Raw genomic sequence first — 18154 nt, 5'->3', positions numbered from 1 at the left:
ATTATCGTGTATCCAATAATTCTTGGAGATGCTCAAATGGCCATTTGAGAGGAGTGATATTTTATCACTGTCAGTCGTACACCTCTTAATGGTAGACACCTGTCCTTCTTAATTTGAGGCTTTTGTCATATTCTGTTACATCATGATTAAATTTTGACATGACAATTTTGTTTCCCAAAAACCGGTTTAATGGCCAGCAGTGTAGAGCAGTAGGTAGAGGTCCGGAGTAGTGACTGAAAGGTTGTGGGTTCAAATCCCAGGTGAGACTCGGCTGTTGTGTGCCATTGAGCAAGGTGCTTCACCTGAACTGTTCCAGGAAACACACTCAGCTGTATAATAGGTGTAAATGTAAGATGCTTTGAATTAGGGCTGGGCGATATGGCCAAAAACATTATCGCGATAAAAATTTTCATATCAGTCGATATCGATAATTATCACGATACATGTCAAATCATTATTTCTTTCAAGCTTAAAGGCAGATTTTTTCTCCTGAGTGAAAGTTGAAGAAACCAGACAGTTAATTGGTAAATTAAACAACTTTTTGTTTTAAGAACACAACAAACACTTGCCAAACAGCAGAAACATTAAACAAATCTGTTAGCTGCCCAGTCTGCAACACACACGCGCACTCGCACAGTATTTTGTGTGCATGCGCAAAGCATAAACATATATATCAAACATTTGTTAAAATTATATCGAGGAAAATTATATCGCGATAATTATCGTTATCGAATTATCGCCCAGCTCTACTTTGAATAAAACAGTCAACCAAATAAGTTAGTAATAATACTGCAGATGCACAAGTCTGGATCTAGAATACCTGCCTATAGCAGGCTCTAACCTGTGAGCAGGTTCAACTATTTGGCATTAATATCATGCAACTTTGTGCGATTCATTGACACTGTGTTTTCCTGTGCTCCCTGTGTGTAGGTGCCCATTAAATGGATGGCGTTGGAGTCCATTATGCATAGGAGATTCACTCACCAGAGTGACGTGTGGAGCTACGGTAAGCTGCTGAGTCCTGGCCTTAGAAAATTCATATCAAAACCCTTCTTATTTTAATTTCAGTTCTTATGACTGTAATTAATATTATTTCTGTACGGTCATGTCATATGTTTCGCTGTGTACCATGTTGCTGTATACTAATAGTTCTTGAGATAGATTAGTATAAGCAACTGACTTGAGTGCATGTTTTTTAATAAGCCTGGAACTGTTAATGATATATTGGAATAGTTGTTTTAAAACTCGACCATCTCTGGGAACAACTCCCAGTACCCACTCACCTCCCAAGAGAATGGGACATGAGGACACGAGTCCTCCCCCGACATACACACTGGCAGAATCCATTTGGCCTTAAATCCATGGTGCCTGCCAGGAGGGGCAGCACTGATGTCCCTGCAAGCCTGTGGATGCCTGGTGAGTCACGGGAGTTTCTTGTGTGCAGGAGTTCCAGTTGGCACTCCGCTCAAACACGTGACATCTGTGCCTTGGAGCCCAACCTGTGCTCAGAATGAATGTAGTAGTGTGTTTGTGGTTCACGTTAGGAAAGGCTGTATCAGTGAAACTGTTTCTGTGTGCCAGGGGTGACAGTCTGGGAGCTGATGACGTATGGGGCCAAGCCCTACGACCAGATCCCCGCACGGGATATCCCCGAGCTGCTGGAGGGGGGGGAGCGTCTCCCACAGCCCCTCATCTGCACTATCGACGTCTACATGATCATGGTCAAGTGTGAGTAAGAGAGAATGGCAGGTTCTAGGGACCAAGAGGAGGAACTGGACACCAGGGAGGGAGGGAGGGATCTCTTCAGGGGCAGAGAGGGGAGAGAGGAAGGAAGGTGGGAGAGAGGTATGGGGGATCTGAGATGGGTTGGGTTCAGGCGGGTAGAACGAAGCAGCAGAGAGAGAGGAGGAAGGATGGACTGGGGTTCTGGAGAGGAGAAAGGGGAGTCAGAGGAAGATCCATGGGCAGGCACAAGTAGGGGGAACTAGAGCCTGGTAGAAATATGGGGAGGGAATGGAGATGTCTGCCAGGAACTTTGGGACAGAGGGGAAAGAGAAAGGATAAGCGATGAGGAATCGGGATAAGAGAGTTTGGTGTGACAAAAGTGAAAGACAAAGAGGGAAGACAGCAGAATAGATGGCTATAGGGAGCTATTGGGAGGAAGATATTTATAGAGGGGAATAAATGAGAGAGCAGTAGCAGTAATGGCCTGTGTATATGTGAATCCCCAGGCTGGATGATCGACCCAGAGAGTCGTCCCAAATTCCGAGAGCTGGTGACAGAGTTCAGTACCATGGCCAGAGACCCCTCCAAATATGTGGTCATACAGGTGGGTCTCAGACTGCACGGTACCTTTTGGCTTACCAGTGTGTAAAAACCTACTAGGCAGTTGTTGTAGCAACCTCATCGGAGGTGTTTCTCATTGTCCGTCAAATGCATGTTCAGTTTCTTCATTCATTCTCTTTTTTGGTAATGCCTCTCGGAATGACAGGCATGGCCCCGTTCACCCAAGCAGACGCTCACTCTCTCTCTTTCTGCCCTTTCAGAATGACGGGCAGATGAGCCTGTCCAGCCCGCTGGACAGCGAGTTTTACCGGACGCTGATGGCAGAAGAGGGGGACATGCGGGACCTGCTGGACGCAGAGGAGTACTTGGTGCCTCAGCCAGTCTTCTTCAGGGGGGGAGACCAGAGCAATGGGCCCACGCGTCACCCCTCCCACAGGGTCAGAGGAAGGGCATAGGATTGTGTGTGTGTGTGTGTGTGTGTGTGTGTGTGTGTGTGTGTGTGTGTGTGTGTGTGTGTGTGTGTGTGTGTGTGTGTGTGTGTGTGTGTGCTTGCTTTCCGAAGGGTGTTCTGAGGCATTTTCATGCTTGAGGGGTTTGGTTCCTAGCACAAGCAGTACAAACTAGTTGCATGACTGAAGGGCAATGGAACTGATGGAGTACCCTGGGCTGAATGACCTCCTCTCAGATGTGCCCCTTCTGCTGTTGTAAAGTGAGAAATTTGGTCGTGGGGCTTTGGAAAATATTCTTATGATCTGTCAGGCCAAGAGTAGCCAATTCCTTCTATCTATCCATTTTCTAAGCTCTTTATCCAATTCAGCCAAAATGTTATATACATATACAGCACATGATCATTATCATGGTGCGGTGGCTCAGTGGCTGGAAGGTTGCCCGTTCGTATCCCCTGGCCGGCAGAGGAATCCTACTCCGCTGAGCTCCTGAGCAAGGCCCTTAACCCCAGCTGCTCCAGGGGTGCCGTATAAATGACCCTGCGCTCTGACCCCAAGCTTCTCTCTCTGTCTGTGTGTCTCATGGAGAGCAAGTTGGGGTATGCGAAAAGACATATTCCTAATGCACGAGATTGTATATGGCCAATAAAGTGATCTTATCTTATCATGAACTCCACATCGTGAAGGGGACCTGGAGTTGTGACAGCCTTCTTCTCTCCCTCGTCTCCTCAGAGCACGGATCAGGCCCTGGAAGGGGACGGCCCTGTGGGAGGGCGGAGCCTGTACCCATCCGTGAGCACACTGGGGCGGAGTCAGGGCCCCACGCTGCCCGGCGGAGGAGCATGGGGAGGCCAGTACCCCTCTCTGGCCCGCAGCGTGTCGCAGCGGTCTGCTGGGGACCAGTCGGACTCGGTGTTCCTGGACGGGGAGGGGGGTGCCCCCTGCAGCCCGGGGAGCACGGTGCTGCGGTACTGCGAGGACCCCACTCTCGGCCCCGGCAGCGACTCTGATGTGGAGGCTGATGGGTACGCGCACCCGCCCAGCGCTGCCCCGCAACATGGTGAGTCTGGGACGGCTGGCCTGCGCTCTGTTCTGCCCCTCCCTTGGTACCGCATGGCCTGGCGCCTCTGGCATTGTCGCCATAGCCTTGTAGGGGGTTAACAGCTCTTCTGTGGCTGAGCACCTTATTTTCTTTTCCATTCACAATCATCCATTGGTTTTCTGACGCCTTTCCAGTTTGGAATAGCCAAGTCTGTGTCTTTCACATCTCAGCTCACTGCTGTGAAGCCCTTAAGCACACCTGATGGAGAATGAGCAGGCGCAGGCAGATTCCTCTGACCTGCCCACCTTTGAAACACTCGTGTTTAAACACATCACAGGCTCTGGGCAGGGCTACTAAGGCATTTAGCCAGTTTCAGCTTCATTGGAGAATCGGTAAATCTCCTAATGACATGCTCCTGGCTCGAACCCGTGATCACAGAGTTCCCAACTTGTGCTCAGCCAAGTCTTTTACCAGCTGAACCAGTTGAGTGGCCCTTTCTCTCCCTCTTTAGTGTCATGCTCAGTATGGCCACAATACATTACAATATATTGCAAAACCTATATAGGAGAGATATAGAAAAATCTTCAATGTTTCTATCCCTCCCTTCAGTGATCATCGGAGTTCTGTTGTAGGAGGAAGGTTCCAGCCACGTTCTCATGCATCTCAGGCACAATCGCGTGAATGATGAGCTGTGCTGTTCTCTCTCCCTTTTCCCAGAGTACATAAACCAGCCCATGTGTGGGAACAGAAGTGGCACGGAGCGGCCCAGTACTCTGCCCCGCAGGTCTCACGGAGCGCCCCGCTTCGCCAACGGGCTGGTGCCAGGCAACAGTGTGGAGAACCCCGAGTACTTGGTACCCACGGGCAGCACTGTGCCTGCCTTCGATAACCCCTACTACCTGGACCTGGGCGCCAAGGCGGCGGGCGGACACGCCGAGGGAGCGCCCACAAGGCTTGCCAATGGCTTTGTCACGCCAACCGCGGAGAACCCAGAGTACCTGGGGCTGGCGGAGACCTGGAGCGGACCGAGGGAACCCTGATACCGGCACACAGGCAAGAGCTGAGCAGACCAGACAGACTTGTGAACCCTGAACTTTTGTAGAGATGGGGCTTGTTTTTACGGGCAGGGCCTGTACGAGGAAGGAGCTGTGGCTGTTAGTGAAGTAATTCACCTGCTGCTCGGTGTCTGGTCCAGATGATGTACCTTCCCAGGACGCTCTGGGGCAGGGCACCCATCTCATCTCCCCATGCTCTTTTACTGCAGTGTGCCTCTAAATGTCAAAACCCCAGAGGATGGAGGGACAACATGGTATGCTGGCATCACACCCTGGAGGTGTTAAGTCTAGGCATCTGTAGCATCACAGTTTCTCTGTGCCAGTCTGGTGTACCAACTCAGGCCACTTGACTATGAAGTGTCAGAGAACCTAAGAGCAGCCCGATTGACTCCAGGCTTCATTGACTGTTGCTGGGAAAGGGTAGGTCAGCAACCTGACCCGACTCCCACTGAGGAATAAAAATATGTGTGCTGGTCCAGGCTGTACTGTGAGCTTGGGGAACCAGAAGGTATCTACTGGTCCAAGCTGAACTAGTCCAGGCTGTAAGGCAGGCTGCATTGGTTCAACATGGACGTGCTTTAACCATAAATGACTTTGTCTGTTTTCATCCTAATGAGAAAACAGCCCTTTGTAGCTTAGCTCAGCTAAAATCCATTGTGTGACACATAATTTAAATCCTTGCTTCTTGCTCCTGGTTCTATCTACAATGTTAATCATTTGATTGAATCAATTATTCATTTAGTCCTTAATCATCTATAATTTAATCATTGATGAAAAATGAGTATCTTACGGTTTCCTATCTGTAAAACCAGAATGGCTGGGACTCTCCAGGAACAGAAGTGAGGATGTATCTAGCATGGTGTATTCAGTCACCATTCTCCAGCTGTTGGCAGCAGCTCAGAGTACTGGTTGAACTGCAATGGAGGTCCGACTGGTTTATAACTAACGTGTACTGAGAAACTGGAGTCTTGTTGGGTTAGTTCAGAAATTAAATGAACTGCATGGTGAGTTCTGGAGTGGCTGACCAAGACTAACATTTGACCCTGATCCTAATTCTGCCATCTCCAGATTCCCAGCAGAGTTGGCAGCTTCTCTCTACAGCTGATGTCATGCACTTTTTATTTGCCCCTCCACTCACCTCGAAACCAGGCAGCTGTTTCAAACTTCTCACCTGTAGCTTCTGAACAAAGCTGAAACTGGGGGGGGGGGGGAGCAAAGACTGGGGTTCTCACATAGCGCCTCTATCTAGGGGAGAGCCGGGCTTGCGCTGTGGAACATCTTCAATGGTTTTGGGAAAATGGAGAGGAGAAAGATCATTCATTTTCTTTCCACTGCTCACCTGCACGTGGGTCCTCCTTGGCATCGGGCCCTTTACCAGAGAGACAGTGTCTCCCTCACACACTCTGGAAGTGGCCAAACGGACTGAGAATATGCAAGTTTCTGGAGAGATGCTGGAGAATCGCAAGTGCCTGGAGAGTGTGCACTGCTTCTGGGCTGGGATTCGGACCATTCCTGCCCTAATGTCCTGGCCAGCACGATGCATCTCTTGAGAACCCCCAGAAATCATATCAGGTCCCTCTTAACAAAGCATTGCATAAAAAAGTGCCAAAAACCCACCTCCCTTTTGTAGTCACTTTTGTTCGTCTGGATGCTAGTAGCTAAATGACCTGAGGAGCTCGTCCACCCGTTTCATAGAAAAAGAATCCAGTGTATCAGCAATGATAAATTTGTAGCCTCTTCCATTCACTGACGATGCTAGTGCTTGCAAGGGGATTGGCACAGCACTGCTTGTGCAGAACTCTGCTTGCTCTCAGGCATGAGACTAGAGAAGCTGTTTGCCTCAGGCAGAAAATACTGCTGCTTTCCTGCTCTATCCCTGGCTTTGTGGTCGGAGACAGGCTGTAATAAAAGAAGATGTCATTGTGTAGAAGTTATATCAGTAGCACAGACACAAACACTGCGGCAACTCGTAGGGCTTGTGCATCTTGCAGGGCCTGATACAGAGCAGTTCAGGTGGCTGATGTTTAGCCCTGAGGCATGGGAGGAGTTGTGGGCAGCTCGAGGTCCTGCGCTCGCCAGCATGTACTCGTAAGACTGCAAAGACTGTCACGCTTAAACGTGGTCCAGCAGAGTGCGCAGGTCTGCTCAACTCACCATCTGCACAGGAAGACGGTTAAGTGAGTTTAAAGCTTCGTGGGACTAATTTCCCCCTCATGTGCTCATGGGAAGCTGCTTCTCCCCTAGAGAAGCAGACCTAAGCCCCGCTCCACCTTGTGAAAAGCTTTGGAGAAGAACAACAGCCAACAGCTCGAACCCCTGTTGACAGGAGGAGTGAACACTGGCCTCGACAGGGCAGCATGGCGATGTGCTCGCTGCGAGGGACTGACTCCAGCCTGGCCCTCGGGACCTCGGGACGGTACAGCCAAGGAGGGTACGGAGAACCAGACCCCCTGCCGGGCTGGGGCCATGTGGACTAGAAGCTCCAGGCGAGCCGTACCCATGAGTTTCAGTCCTTGGCAACGCCAGTGATCTTTCACGTTTGCCTCGACCCTCTGACTTGGCCGTGGGGCTTGGTTTGGAAAGGGGGGTTAGGTTATGAGCAAAGTGGTCAGAACAATGTGTACATTTTTTTTTTTAAAAAACGTTGTATATTTGATACTTTAATGTTTTTTTTCTATAAGGTACAGTTCTCCTTTTAAACGTTTTATTTTAAAAAACTGTAATAATCTGAGTAACTGTTTACGCACTTGAGTGGTTGTGAATTTTGGGAATTAACGCTGTTTGCCGTTGAAAGGTCTGGACAAACCTATGTACATAACAATACAACGAGTGCAGAATTCCGTTCAGACCTGCAGCTCTGGGTTGAAGCGGTCACACGCGAGCCCAGGTCTTTAAGGCTAGCTGAGGAGGCTCGTTCTGCCCTGCTTTTGGGCGGAGAGAGGGACAGTGTGACCTTGGGGACAGGGCTAGTGGGAATGTCCTCTTCCCCCTCCTCCTCACCCGAGGCAGGAATCGGCTCAGCAGTGATGGGATGAGCACGAGGAGGGAGGTGGAGTTCCAAACACAGGAAGACCAGGAGTTTACCAGCTGTTATTTGGACAGTACTGACGTGCGTTAACTCTGTGAATATCACGGGGGAGCAGATAGTTGCCTACGCTGTTCCTAAGGAGTACAGTTGTCTGGAGCACTGGATGTGTCCTACCTCCTTCCCCGGGGGCAGGAACAGGTGGGTGGGGCTGGGGATTGCTGCTGAGCAGAGCTCTGAAGAAAGCAAGCAGGTCTGGGGACCTTCTGAACGCGGAACCCTGCTTTATTTGAGCCTCTCCTCCAGCATGCAAGTAAGACAGTTGACACATAAAATAAATACAGGAAACAAGTCAACTGCCGTCATAAAAGATTTTCAAGGCCAAGACTTGAAAAACCCATTTCAAAGAGCTGCATACAATTAAGCTCCTCGTAAAGGAGTAGGTTTTGTCATTTACACTTTTAATTTTTAGACAAAGCACATTCTGTGTATTTTGCATAATATTCAGCTAATTGCCCAGGTTACAGTAGCCCTTTGTCTACTCAAACAACTGCTTCTGAAAAAACTCCTCAAGTTAGTTCACGCAGTTCAGGGTCAGGAAATGCAGGTTAGTGTTGCACATCGAACACACAGTGGAGCACTGGGCTCTGCAGCCTGTATGACCCTCAACTACTTCTCTGCGGTTTATTTTCTATCGCATTCGAACAGGAGGGGTCTTCTCAGAACAACATTTTGCCTCCTGCGAAAACAGGAGCTGCAGTGTCTGTTTTGTTCAGGTTACTCTGTATTTAAGGCACAAAAACAGGATAAAAATAATAAAGAAGTCTTTATCCAGTTGAACAGTCAGTCTGAGTGTTTTTGTAGTTCTGTAAGACTTTTTCAAAAGTGCCTAGAGAGTGTGCACTGCTTCCAGCTGGGATTGGGACCATTCCTGTCCTAATGTCCTGGCCAGCACGGAGCCTCTCTGAAAAGAGCCCAGGCCACTGAGGTATGTGTGTTGTGGGACATCCAAGTCCAAGAGGTGGTCAGGCGAAGAGTGTCCGGCTTAGGGCTCACCCACATCACCCTTGGTTTTGGGCTCCTGCCACCACTCTGCATAGATGGACTCCTCATAATCCCCCACACCCTCGAACTCGGCATCTGGGGGCTCGTCTGGACCCGCCCCCGTTACCTCTGGGGTCACCACATCCTGGGAGTGGACACGGGAGGTTTGTCAGTAAGCATGCTGCATGTGGCAGGGTGTGTCGATCGATGCTTGAATAACATGCTTCTATACACACACTGTACGCACACATACCTGTACAGCATTCACTCTATATTCACATACAGAAATTTAGACTGCTCATATTTTTAATTCAGAATTCACATTATTAATTCCATCACTGTTTCATATTTTTCACCGAGTTTACGTATCTCCGGGTGTTATTTCATGCTGTGTCTTTCCACTGCTCTTAAATGTCTCCAACCCTGCTGCCAGAGAGCCCCATTTTACATCCAACCAGTAAGTCACTGATTTCTCGGGGGCACACAACAATTTTATTGTGATCAATAGAGCAGATGACTTGTTAAATGCTTTAGAGTCTCAAAGGTCTTTTGATCCTTTAACCTAAAGGGGCCACATTCAAGCAGTTGCTCAAAGTACCTCCTTAACTGAGTCACAAGTGTTCCCCAACATCAGGAACAGCTGATTCGGGGTGATGTACTGAAAAAATACTCCCCGTGAAGAATCTGAACTCCACTGAGCTGTTGCTGTGTGTTGTGTGTGTGTGTTTGTGCGCTCATTTTAATATAGTAAGACTCTTCCCACAGTGAGCTGTACAACCTCAAGATAACTTCATCTGAGCTCCTAAGCGGATAACCTGGGGTGCCAGGACCTATGCGTAACCAGGCAGGACAGGTCGCAGGATTCTGCCTCAGCAGACCTGGGCTTCACGTGGGCTGGCAGAGATGCTCACCTCGTCGTCAGCCTGCAGGTAATTCGCCGCAAACTCCAGCATCTGCTTCTGCAGCGTCGTCGTGTTGAAGTACCTCAGAGCCTCCTGGGCAGGACAACACAGGAAGAGCAATCCATCAGCTCTGACCAGCAACATTCTCACTCAGCTTGTTCCCTTTTTCCCTAATCTTCAGCTCCTTTCCCAAAAATGACTTTTAGCGCGGAAAACTGATTTCCTTTATTTTCTGCTATGTCTTGAGTTTTCTTGTATCTTTAGATGTCTGCAATTACATTTAAAATATGGGGAGCAAAGTCCTCTTTTAGAGACTCCTCTGGCCCAAATAAAGTATTCTTGACTGTTAGTGTTGCTTTGATTTAATTCGCTGTAATGCTGCAGTATCCAACCGCTGTAGAAATCAAAAAGTCACTTCCCTGGCCACACATTTCCACACGAGCCCCTGACTTGGCTACATGAAAGGAGCTCAGGCTGGAGTCTCTTTCCTGCCCTGCTGTGCAGCAGCTCTAGACAAGGAGAGTTCTAACACACCCCAACCCCAGGGGTACAGCGCCGCACAACGCAGGGCTTTGTTCTGCTGAACGGACTGCTGGGAAATCCTTTAGAGTCATTTTGGGGGGAGGGGAGAGAGTTTGCCAAAATGGGAAGAGATTAGTGCGGAGTTCTGCAGCTGAGCCCCCGAGAGGACAGGGTGGCCGACTGGGGGAGCACTGTGACCCAGGGGAGCCCCAGACCTCAGAACCCCCCCCCCCCCACACACCCACCGGCTCTGATCCAGCCCAGCTCTCGGTTACTTAAGGCCTCACCTGAGCTAATAAACTGGTTAATCAGACCCATCTAAGTTGGCAAAGGAACACTGTACGGGGGCTGAGGAGGGAATGACTGTCCCTGTGAGCTCCTGCGGAGGACTGGACAACCACGGTCTCAGAGCCAGGCCAGGGAAAACACAACAGGGCACCACAGCAAGGGGTAGGGCCTGGAGCTTGGAGCTCTTTTATCGTGCAAATCAAGCCACCACAACCACAGTAAAAACGGACAATAATCCTTTAAAGAAAGTTTATAACTTAGCCGACGTTTTATGCTATGTTAATGTGAGTACTCACTGTGGATCCACTAATTGCGGAATAAAGTTTATTTTGTTCAAAACAAATAAGACCCATCTACCTGAAGGCTGGAGATTTTAAATTTTGTGTAGAAGGTAATGGCTACAAAGGCCACCTCCAAGGCTTAGACAATTAAGTAAAGTTAATTTAATTCAGTCATTAGCTGAATCAACATTCAGTCATGTCACTGAGGGCTTGAGGGTATGTGAGTGGGGAGGGACCCCCCCAAGTATCAGACAGTACCCTGACATAAAGGGTACTTACTCACTCCAGGTGTAGGACAAACCATCACTCTATTCTGAGGCTTAAACGACCGCCCCCCTTACAAAGAGAATTTCATTAGTTCTCCTAGCTGTCCAGGCTAAATTCCATGCTGGACTTATAGAGTCCAGCCTACTTAAAATTCCTCGTCAAGTTAATCAATTGAGTAGTTACACACTTCTCTACCTGATTGGTTGTGCAGCAGATTTCATTACAAAGCCCCCCGGAATTATCGGGCCAGTACTCCGACAGGTTCAGACATAAGGACTAGCGCCCTCTGCTGGACGTGAACAGGCACTGCTGCTCACATTTGGAGAGCAAATTGTCGTAATGAATTGTTTCCAGTGAAGGATTCTCCCAGTTTCCTTTGCAACTACAGGAATGTCATTTGGTTTGTGCTAACAGAGGAGATGTTTGTCTCTCAAGAGAATTTAAACCTTTGTGCGACCCACAGGAAGCACACACTTTGAACGCAAGCCTGGACCGCGTTTCTAATTAGTTTCACCTGGCACAGCCCTGTGGCACACGGACACCGCCAGGGCTACAAGGCTGCTGGGCAGAGCGTCCACAACTCACCGGCCTGGGCTGGAAGTGGTTCTCCTCCAGCCCCCACTGCTCACGGTAGAACCGGTAGTACACCATGTTCTGCTGCATGACCTTGTCGGCGGGGTCGAAGAGCATGTAGCTGGCCGCACAGGGGGCAGCGTTCCTCACGTCGTTCACTGCCCAGCGGAAGAAAGAGGATCACCTTACAATCTGCAGTTGGCACCCAGCACTTCCACCCTGCGTCAGGACTGGGGGCACACTGCAGATCTTCCCATGACCCTTTCAACCCCCATATAAATAGCAGCATCTACACCAGGCCCTGAATGGTGCTAGACACTGCTGTGTTAGTGTATTCTCCATTATATCCATAGTGTTGTGTCACCTACACATTATCTGTAAAATCAGGAGTGGCAGACTCCATTCCTGAATGACCTAGTGTCTCCCGTTCTTTTGCTTCAACCCAAGAAGTCAAGCGAACAACTCATCTAATTATTTTCTTAACGGGACAAATAAAAGATTTTTCTTAAGATCATGTACAGTCGATTACTGAGAAAGTGCACGTCACTAGAAGTCCTGATGCCCATAAAACACCTTCAAGGCTGGTCAGAAACATAAAGTTCTGCTGTTAATTAAATAGCTGGACCAACTACAGTGTCTAACTGAGACATTAACACTAGTAACTACTGTATGTAACTATCAAGGCAGCTGGAATCACTAGAGCAGTATATAATTGCCACATCAGCACAGACGCCCCCCTGCAGTCCCATACTCACACTTGTAATAGGCAAACTGCAGATAGTGGTACATGGTGGCAACGAACTTCTCCACAAAGAACCCCCCGACGTTGGGGGTGAGATTGCCCTCGCACTTCACCTTGCACTCCAGCACGTCCGTGTAGAGATCTGCAAGAAACGTCATATTTAAAAAAAATATCAGAACTTAAATTCCCCCGCAGAGAGCACGGCTCTCTTGGCGTGTCGCGATGACGGGGACGAATGACAGATCGGGGAAACGCCGATGACATGGGACTCCCGAGTTAGAACTCCCGAGCTCCTGACCTCTGACCTCTGACCCCTCCCCCATACAATACGGCCCTGATGATTGGGAGCTGAGGACAGCGATTGCCAGGAGGGCAGGGGGAGTGTCGGAGATCACTGACCCGCCAGGGAAGGGTAGAAGTCCTTAAACTCCGTGATCTCGTAGGCGCCCTCGCAGCCTGCCAGGCACAGGTCGTACGCGTTGAAATACTCGGAGGCGGCCTGCTCCATGTCCCGCGCGCTGCTGCTGAAGTCTCCCGCGTTGAAGAGCTTGACGGCCTTCAGGAAGACGCCCTGCAACACGAGAGACGAGCACTCAGTCGCTTCCCTGAGAGACGACGAGACCCCGCGGATGGAAGGAGCCAGTGACAGCCGGCCAGAGGCTTCTGCGTTCGTTTCATTTCACGTCATGTAAAAATGCCCACCACACTGCCTGACCCCCTCCCCGGCCCACGAGCGCCCACCAGGACGGGCCTGTGGAATGCTGGGAAGGCGGGCCCCTCACCTCGTAAGGCTGTTCCTCGTGGTCAATGAGATACTCCTCCACGTCGAACAGGGTCTTGTAGTAGTTCATGTTTTTCTGCATCAGAGCGTCCTTGGGGTTTCTCTGCAGGTAGGTGTGCGCTGCTGAAATAGCCTTTTCCAGGTGGTTCTCCTAGGGGGACAGACAGAGGACAGTCAAATATTCTTAAGAACATATACAGGTTACATATGAGAAGATGGTCGTTCGTCCCATCTAGCCCATTTGGTTGTTAAAGGCTAATTCTCCCCAGTATCTCATCCAGCTGTTTCTTTATGGAAGCCAGGGTCTCGGCTTCAACAACACAGCTGGGTGGCTTGTTCCCCACTCCCACACCCCTTTGAGTAAAGAAGTGTCTCCTACTCTCAGTTTTAAAAGCACTTCCTCTTGTTTTCCACTTGGGTCCTCTGGTTCATGATCCACTGAAGAAATAAGCTGAGCTGACTGGGTCTGAGCCCTTGAGGCTTTTGAAATATGCTGTAAAACTTAACAGCACGGAGAACAAAGTTGGAGAGCACACATAATGAGTGAGCATGTGCACATTCACTTGTTCACCACTTCCTGAGAAATCTCAGGCACAGGCACAGATGGACACCAGCTCTCCTCCTGGTGCAATTCAACCCCACCCCCATACAGCAAACCTAACCCGACCCTTAACCTCCCTTCCACACAGGGACTCTAAATGAGACTGAGGTATTTACTCCACACAGCAGGACTCCCAGCTCATTAGCTGCACATGTGGGCAAAATGTGTAACTGTGTAAGCTAGTTCATTTTTACAAACCCTTTGCACATTTTAATGAGTTTTTTTTGTGCTCAGCACTAACCTGGCAGGTTTGGGTTATTTGGTTCAGTTTCCTGTCAATAGTCTGGCAGACACGTCTAGGGAAAACTCCTTTATTGCAGAACAGAGCTGCAGTACAGAGACTCACAGGGCGAGAGTCTGGTGAGAGAATACCACCGAGCAGGTTTTCCTTGCGTGTTAATGGCACAGCCACAGTGTCATTGACAACATCATTGAAATGTGCAAAAAATAAAAAGGATTTGGCTCCTAATGAGACCGAATATGAACAAGGCACGGTGACAGATTACATGGAAAGGGAGAAGAGAGAGAAGTACATCTAACTGAGGTCCTTGCTTAAATATAGCGTGTAATTGAATGTTTAATGGCAACAAACAGCTACATATTCTTAATTTCCATCTCTTCGAGAACATCCCACCTCAATACCTGTCCAACACCTATAAATGCACAGGTAAGAGACCAGGACTGATGGCCAGCAAGCAGCTACCTTAATTAGCCCAAATGAGAGGCACGGGCTCAGCTTGGACAGCCTCTGCCTGGCCTAACTGGTCATGATCTGTATTGCAACACGGAGAATAGAGGCAAGTTGACCTGGAAATCTCCAAACCGGGAATGGAGATAAGACTCCAGCTGCACAGCGGCCTGGTTTCATTCAGGTTCTAGCAGGCAAGTGCCTCTTCATCACATTGAGGATGCAAAATCAAACAACAGGGCTAAATTATGTACTGCATACAAATACCTGCTTATCCACTTCACCGGCACAATTCCATCATGGGAAGAGGTTTGGGATGACGCCAGATATACAAGTGCAAGGAATTTTTGTTAGAATTAATTCACATCACAGTCTGTAGTTCATAAAACCTAAGATGAATCAAACTGCTGTGGAGCCAGGGTCTTTACAGTGCTTTCCGCACTTACTCAAATGTCTACTGAGGATGCGCCGCAGAAAGGGGCAACCTGAATTTACCAAACTCCATCTGGACATCGGAACCCCGTCTTGGGGTCAAACGAAAAGCAAATCGGGCTTTTGGGGCGTGCTCCTCAGAGTTACGCCTTTAAAAAGGGTAAAAGCTCATGCCCCCTGTGAAATATGGTGGTGGGGGGGTCTAATATGTTTTGGGGTTTTTGTACCTAAGGGCCCTGGAGCCCCCGGTAAGATATGTGTTGGAGCTCGTGATTTCCTCTGTTATGATATTTTGGTCAAACACCTGGTTCCCTCTGCTAAGAAGCTCAGCTTCGCCCTAAAAGAAACATTCCAGCATGACAGTGATCCAGAGCATACAAATAAATGGTTAACTGCACACAACATAAATATTCTTGACAGGCAGTCTCAATCTCCAGACTCCTATTGAATCCTTGTGACTCCGACTCCAGAAGGTAGGTCACAAATGGAAAATAAAGGGTCTAAAGGATGAGCAGTTCTATCTGGAGGAAAGGTCAATATTCCTCCTCAGAAGTGCCAAAAGCTCACGGACACTATAGGACACACCGGGCAGAGTAATCCCTGCCAGAGGAGGCTTTACAAAATACTAACTACAGGGGTGTGAGTGAATGTGACCCGTTGTGTTTTCTGGTCTTTATCGTGTGTAACAAATGCATCTTTGTTCTGTGCAATGTTTTTAAGATAAAGCCATCTCTTTTTTTGCAGTTTTTAAGCAAGTTCGTAAATCTTTGTTACGGGGTTTCTAGTCCTCACTTGGGTGTGAATAATTCTGGGGGGCACTACTGTCTGCATTCCTGCTGAACTGCCCAATCTCCCCACCCCCCGCGGACTACCGCTCAATACCTCTGGCTAATCCACAGCCCCACCTGTGTTTATACTTAAAACCGGGCAAGTTTTCTCTTGGAACTCGCCGTGGAAAATAAAAGGTATTCGAACAGCAGCCCCCTCCTCGGAAAGCCAAACAATGTCTGAAGGTATTATTGGTCCTCAAAGCACGATATCGCTTCTCTCGGCTGGATTTTTAAAGACACAAAAGACAAAATCAAAGTGTATCTCTTACAGTGACTGGCTTTTCAGTTTCCTGGTAGGCTTTATGTGAAACCAACATTAAGTATGGAAGACGGAACAGAAATAATGCACCATATACGATACCTCTGTAACTATAATTAAACAAGTATGTACACTATTTTTTTTTCAAACACTGGACATATAAATGCTTCACACCTTCATAAACAAGGCTGTTCACTTCGCAATTCTGATGTTTCGTTTTAACAGTTGACTGATAAAATCAGAATAAAAAAAATGAAACAATATCGATTTTTTTCCATCATTACACTTTTGAAAGATGCAAACTCCCCCGCGACCGTAAATGGGGTGAAGCGGTTATAAAAAGGATGGAGGGATGAAAGATATAAATTTATGATCAAATGCACACAAAACAAATCTCAGTCCCGTCTTCAGAATTACACTCCGGAAAGGTGGGCTGCACGCGCTATCCGCAGGGCGCGGGGGACGTGGCAGCTCTGATCCAGCCCCCCGCCCCGCGCGCTCTGAGTCACGGAAAAACTCGAATCACGCAGAACGACCGCGGGGGCTCCCTCACAGACAAGACTACGCACAAGCCCGGCAGTCCTGTGAAAGGAAAAACAATGTACTTGTCCGAGTCCTCTGGCACACAACCCTGAAGTCACGCCTATCGTTTCAAAAGATTTAAAAAAAAAATCTCATTATTAATAATAACAACAATATTTTAATTCACCGTGCATAGACGTCCTGGGCATTCGCCTTACAGGAGCTGCTGAACTGCAGTGAAATGGAAAATACATTTATCAAGCAATAGGTTTATTCCATGCTGAAAAAAAGGAGAAAGAAAACGCAACGTTTCCTCAGACCTGAAGAAGGCTCCACGGCCGAAACGTTGTGTTTTCTTTCTTCTTTTTTTCAGCAGGGAATAAACCTATTACTTGTTCCTTTGCAGCCTACGCCTGCTGACGCAGCTCCCCACCTAATTTATCATTTACGCTTGGTGCGGCTGATCACAGTGAAGCGTCCGATTAAAAATGTAAACACCATGAGCTTTTTCTTAAATAGACAATAGATCGAATAAATCCATTGTCTGCATTCGTATCTAATTTGGGACTCTCAGTGGTTGGCCTGATACTGCCACAAAACTACCTCAATCTCCAAGCATCCCGTGTAATTGGGTAAGAAAATGACATGTATCGCTCAAAACCCCACTGAGATACAGCGCCGGTCCTGTTGCTGCTCTGGTTTAAAGACGCACGGCTACACCTATAATCTCACCTACTGTTCTGCAAGCTTCGCTGGGACTAATAGCGAAACAACGTGACAGACAACACGCAGCGCTTGGATCGTGTTGGAAGTCGATGCGCGCCCCGCTACTGAACCGGGACTCCGTTCTCAGCGAGCGGGGAAGGCATTTAACAAGCCCCACCTGGTAATGCGCGTACTGGAGATAGCGGTACGGCATCCTCTTCTCGAATGCCTCCAGGACCTCCTTCCTCGGGTAGGAGACGGAGAAGACGGGGAGGTTCGCCTTGCACTTTCTGAGGCAGGACGCCCGGCGCAGGATGTGAGCGTGGACGCGCAGCTCGCTGTCGGCGAAGAGCGAGTCGTGTTCCCGGCTGACCCGGCTGCAGTTCCGGCTGCAGAAGGCCTCGCTGTCCCTCAGCAGCCGGTGGAGCCGCAGGCTGAGCTCTAGGTACCTGATGCTCTCTTTCCAGTTCTCCGCGGCGTGCTGGTCCAGCGCGTACCCGTAGGCGGACTCCAGGGGCATCAGCTCGCTGTGCGGGAAGCTCCTGAAGCTGTACTTCTCGTACTGCGCCTCCGCCGCCAGGAGCAGAGCGGCGCAGAGGAAGACGGGGAGCAGAGCTCCTCTCGCGCCGCGGAGCCCCTGGGACATCGTGTGGGGAAAGACTGCTGCTGCGGCGGCCGGCTCCCAGTCGTTACCAGACGCTCATGCCTGCGCGCACGTACACAGGCCCGGTGGATGAATGAAGGAAATCTGGAGAGAGAGAGAGAGAGGGAGCGAGCGAGCGAGAGTGAGAGACAGGAGGGAGAAAAAAAAAGTTTGGGTCCTTCATAAGTTTTGGGCAGGAGTCAGTCCGTCAGTCGGCTTC

At 49.1% G+C, this 18154-nt stretch overlaps 2 protein-coding genes across 3 annotated transcripts in view; one reads left to right on the top strand and one right to left on the bottom strand.

The window, feature by feature from the left end:
- The window catches only part of erbb2 (erb-b2 receptor tyrosine kinase 2), a 26995-nt gene extending 18305 nt beyond the window's left edge, over positions 1-8690 (top strand). Inside the window, exons 22-27 of one of the 2 annotated variants that reach the window (XM_088906074.1) lie at positions 931-1006; positions 1582-1728; positions 2232-2329; positions 2547-2654; positions 3465-3792; positions 4492-8690. In XM_088906074.1, the coding sequence (XP_088762200.1) occupies positions 931-1006; positions 1582-1728; positions 2232-2329; positions 2547-2654; positions 3465-3792; positions 4492-4814 (1080 nt within the window). In that variant the 3' untranslated portion in view covers positions 4815-8690. Of the gene's footprint in view, positions 1-930; positions 1007-1581; positions 1729-2231; positions 2330-2546; positions 2724-3464; positions 3793-4491 lie in introns of both variants that reach the window. The other variant, XM_088906072.1, reaches the window with a different exon arrangement.
- Positions 8297-18154, bottom strand: p3h4 (prolyl 3-hydroxylase family member 4 (inactive)). Its single transcript, XM_088906075.1, has 7 exons — positions 17470-18154; positions 13256-13405; positions 12873-13044; positions 12487-12615; positions 11744-11889; positions 9810-9893; positions 8297-9043 (listed from the first exon to the last, which is right to left on the bottom strand). The coding sequence occupies exons 1-7, from the start codon at positions 17935-17937 to the stop codon at positions 8900-8902; spliced, it is 1293 nt and encodes a 430-aa protein (XP_088762201.1). The 5' UTR covers positions 17938-18154; the 3' UTR covers positions 8297-8899.

Source organism: Atractosteus spatula, chromosome 26, assembly GCF_055471065.1.
Source record: "Atractosteus spatula isolate fAtrSpa1 chromosome 26, fAtrSpa1.hap1, whole genome shotgun sequence".
Lineage (NCBI taxonomy): Eukaryota > Metazoa > Chordata > Actinopteri > Semionotiformes > Lepisosteidae > Atractosteus > Atractosteus spatula.
Note: the sequence above shows the minus strand (reverse complement) of the source record. Positions and strands in the feature narration are given on the sequence as shown.

What these genes read in the sequence shown, in the direction of transcription:
- p3h4 (XM_088906075.1), bottom strand. Translation starts at nt 17,937, where the DNA reads ATGTCCCAGGGGCTCCGCGGCGCGAGAGGAGCTCTGCTCCCCGTCTTC. An exon ending in TCCAGTACGCGCATTACCAG is followed by an intron (nt 13,406 to 17,469) that starts GTGGGGCTTGTT and finishes CTGTCCCCCTAG; the next exon opens with GAGAACCACCTGGAAAAGGC. An exon ending in CTTCTACCCTTCCCTGGCGG is followed by an intron (nt 12,616 to 12,872) that starts GTCAGTGATCTC and finishes CGTTTCTTGCAG; the next exon opens with ATCTCTACACGGACGTGCTG.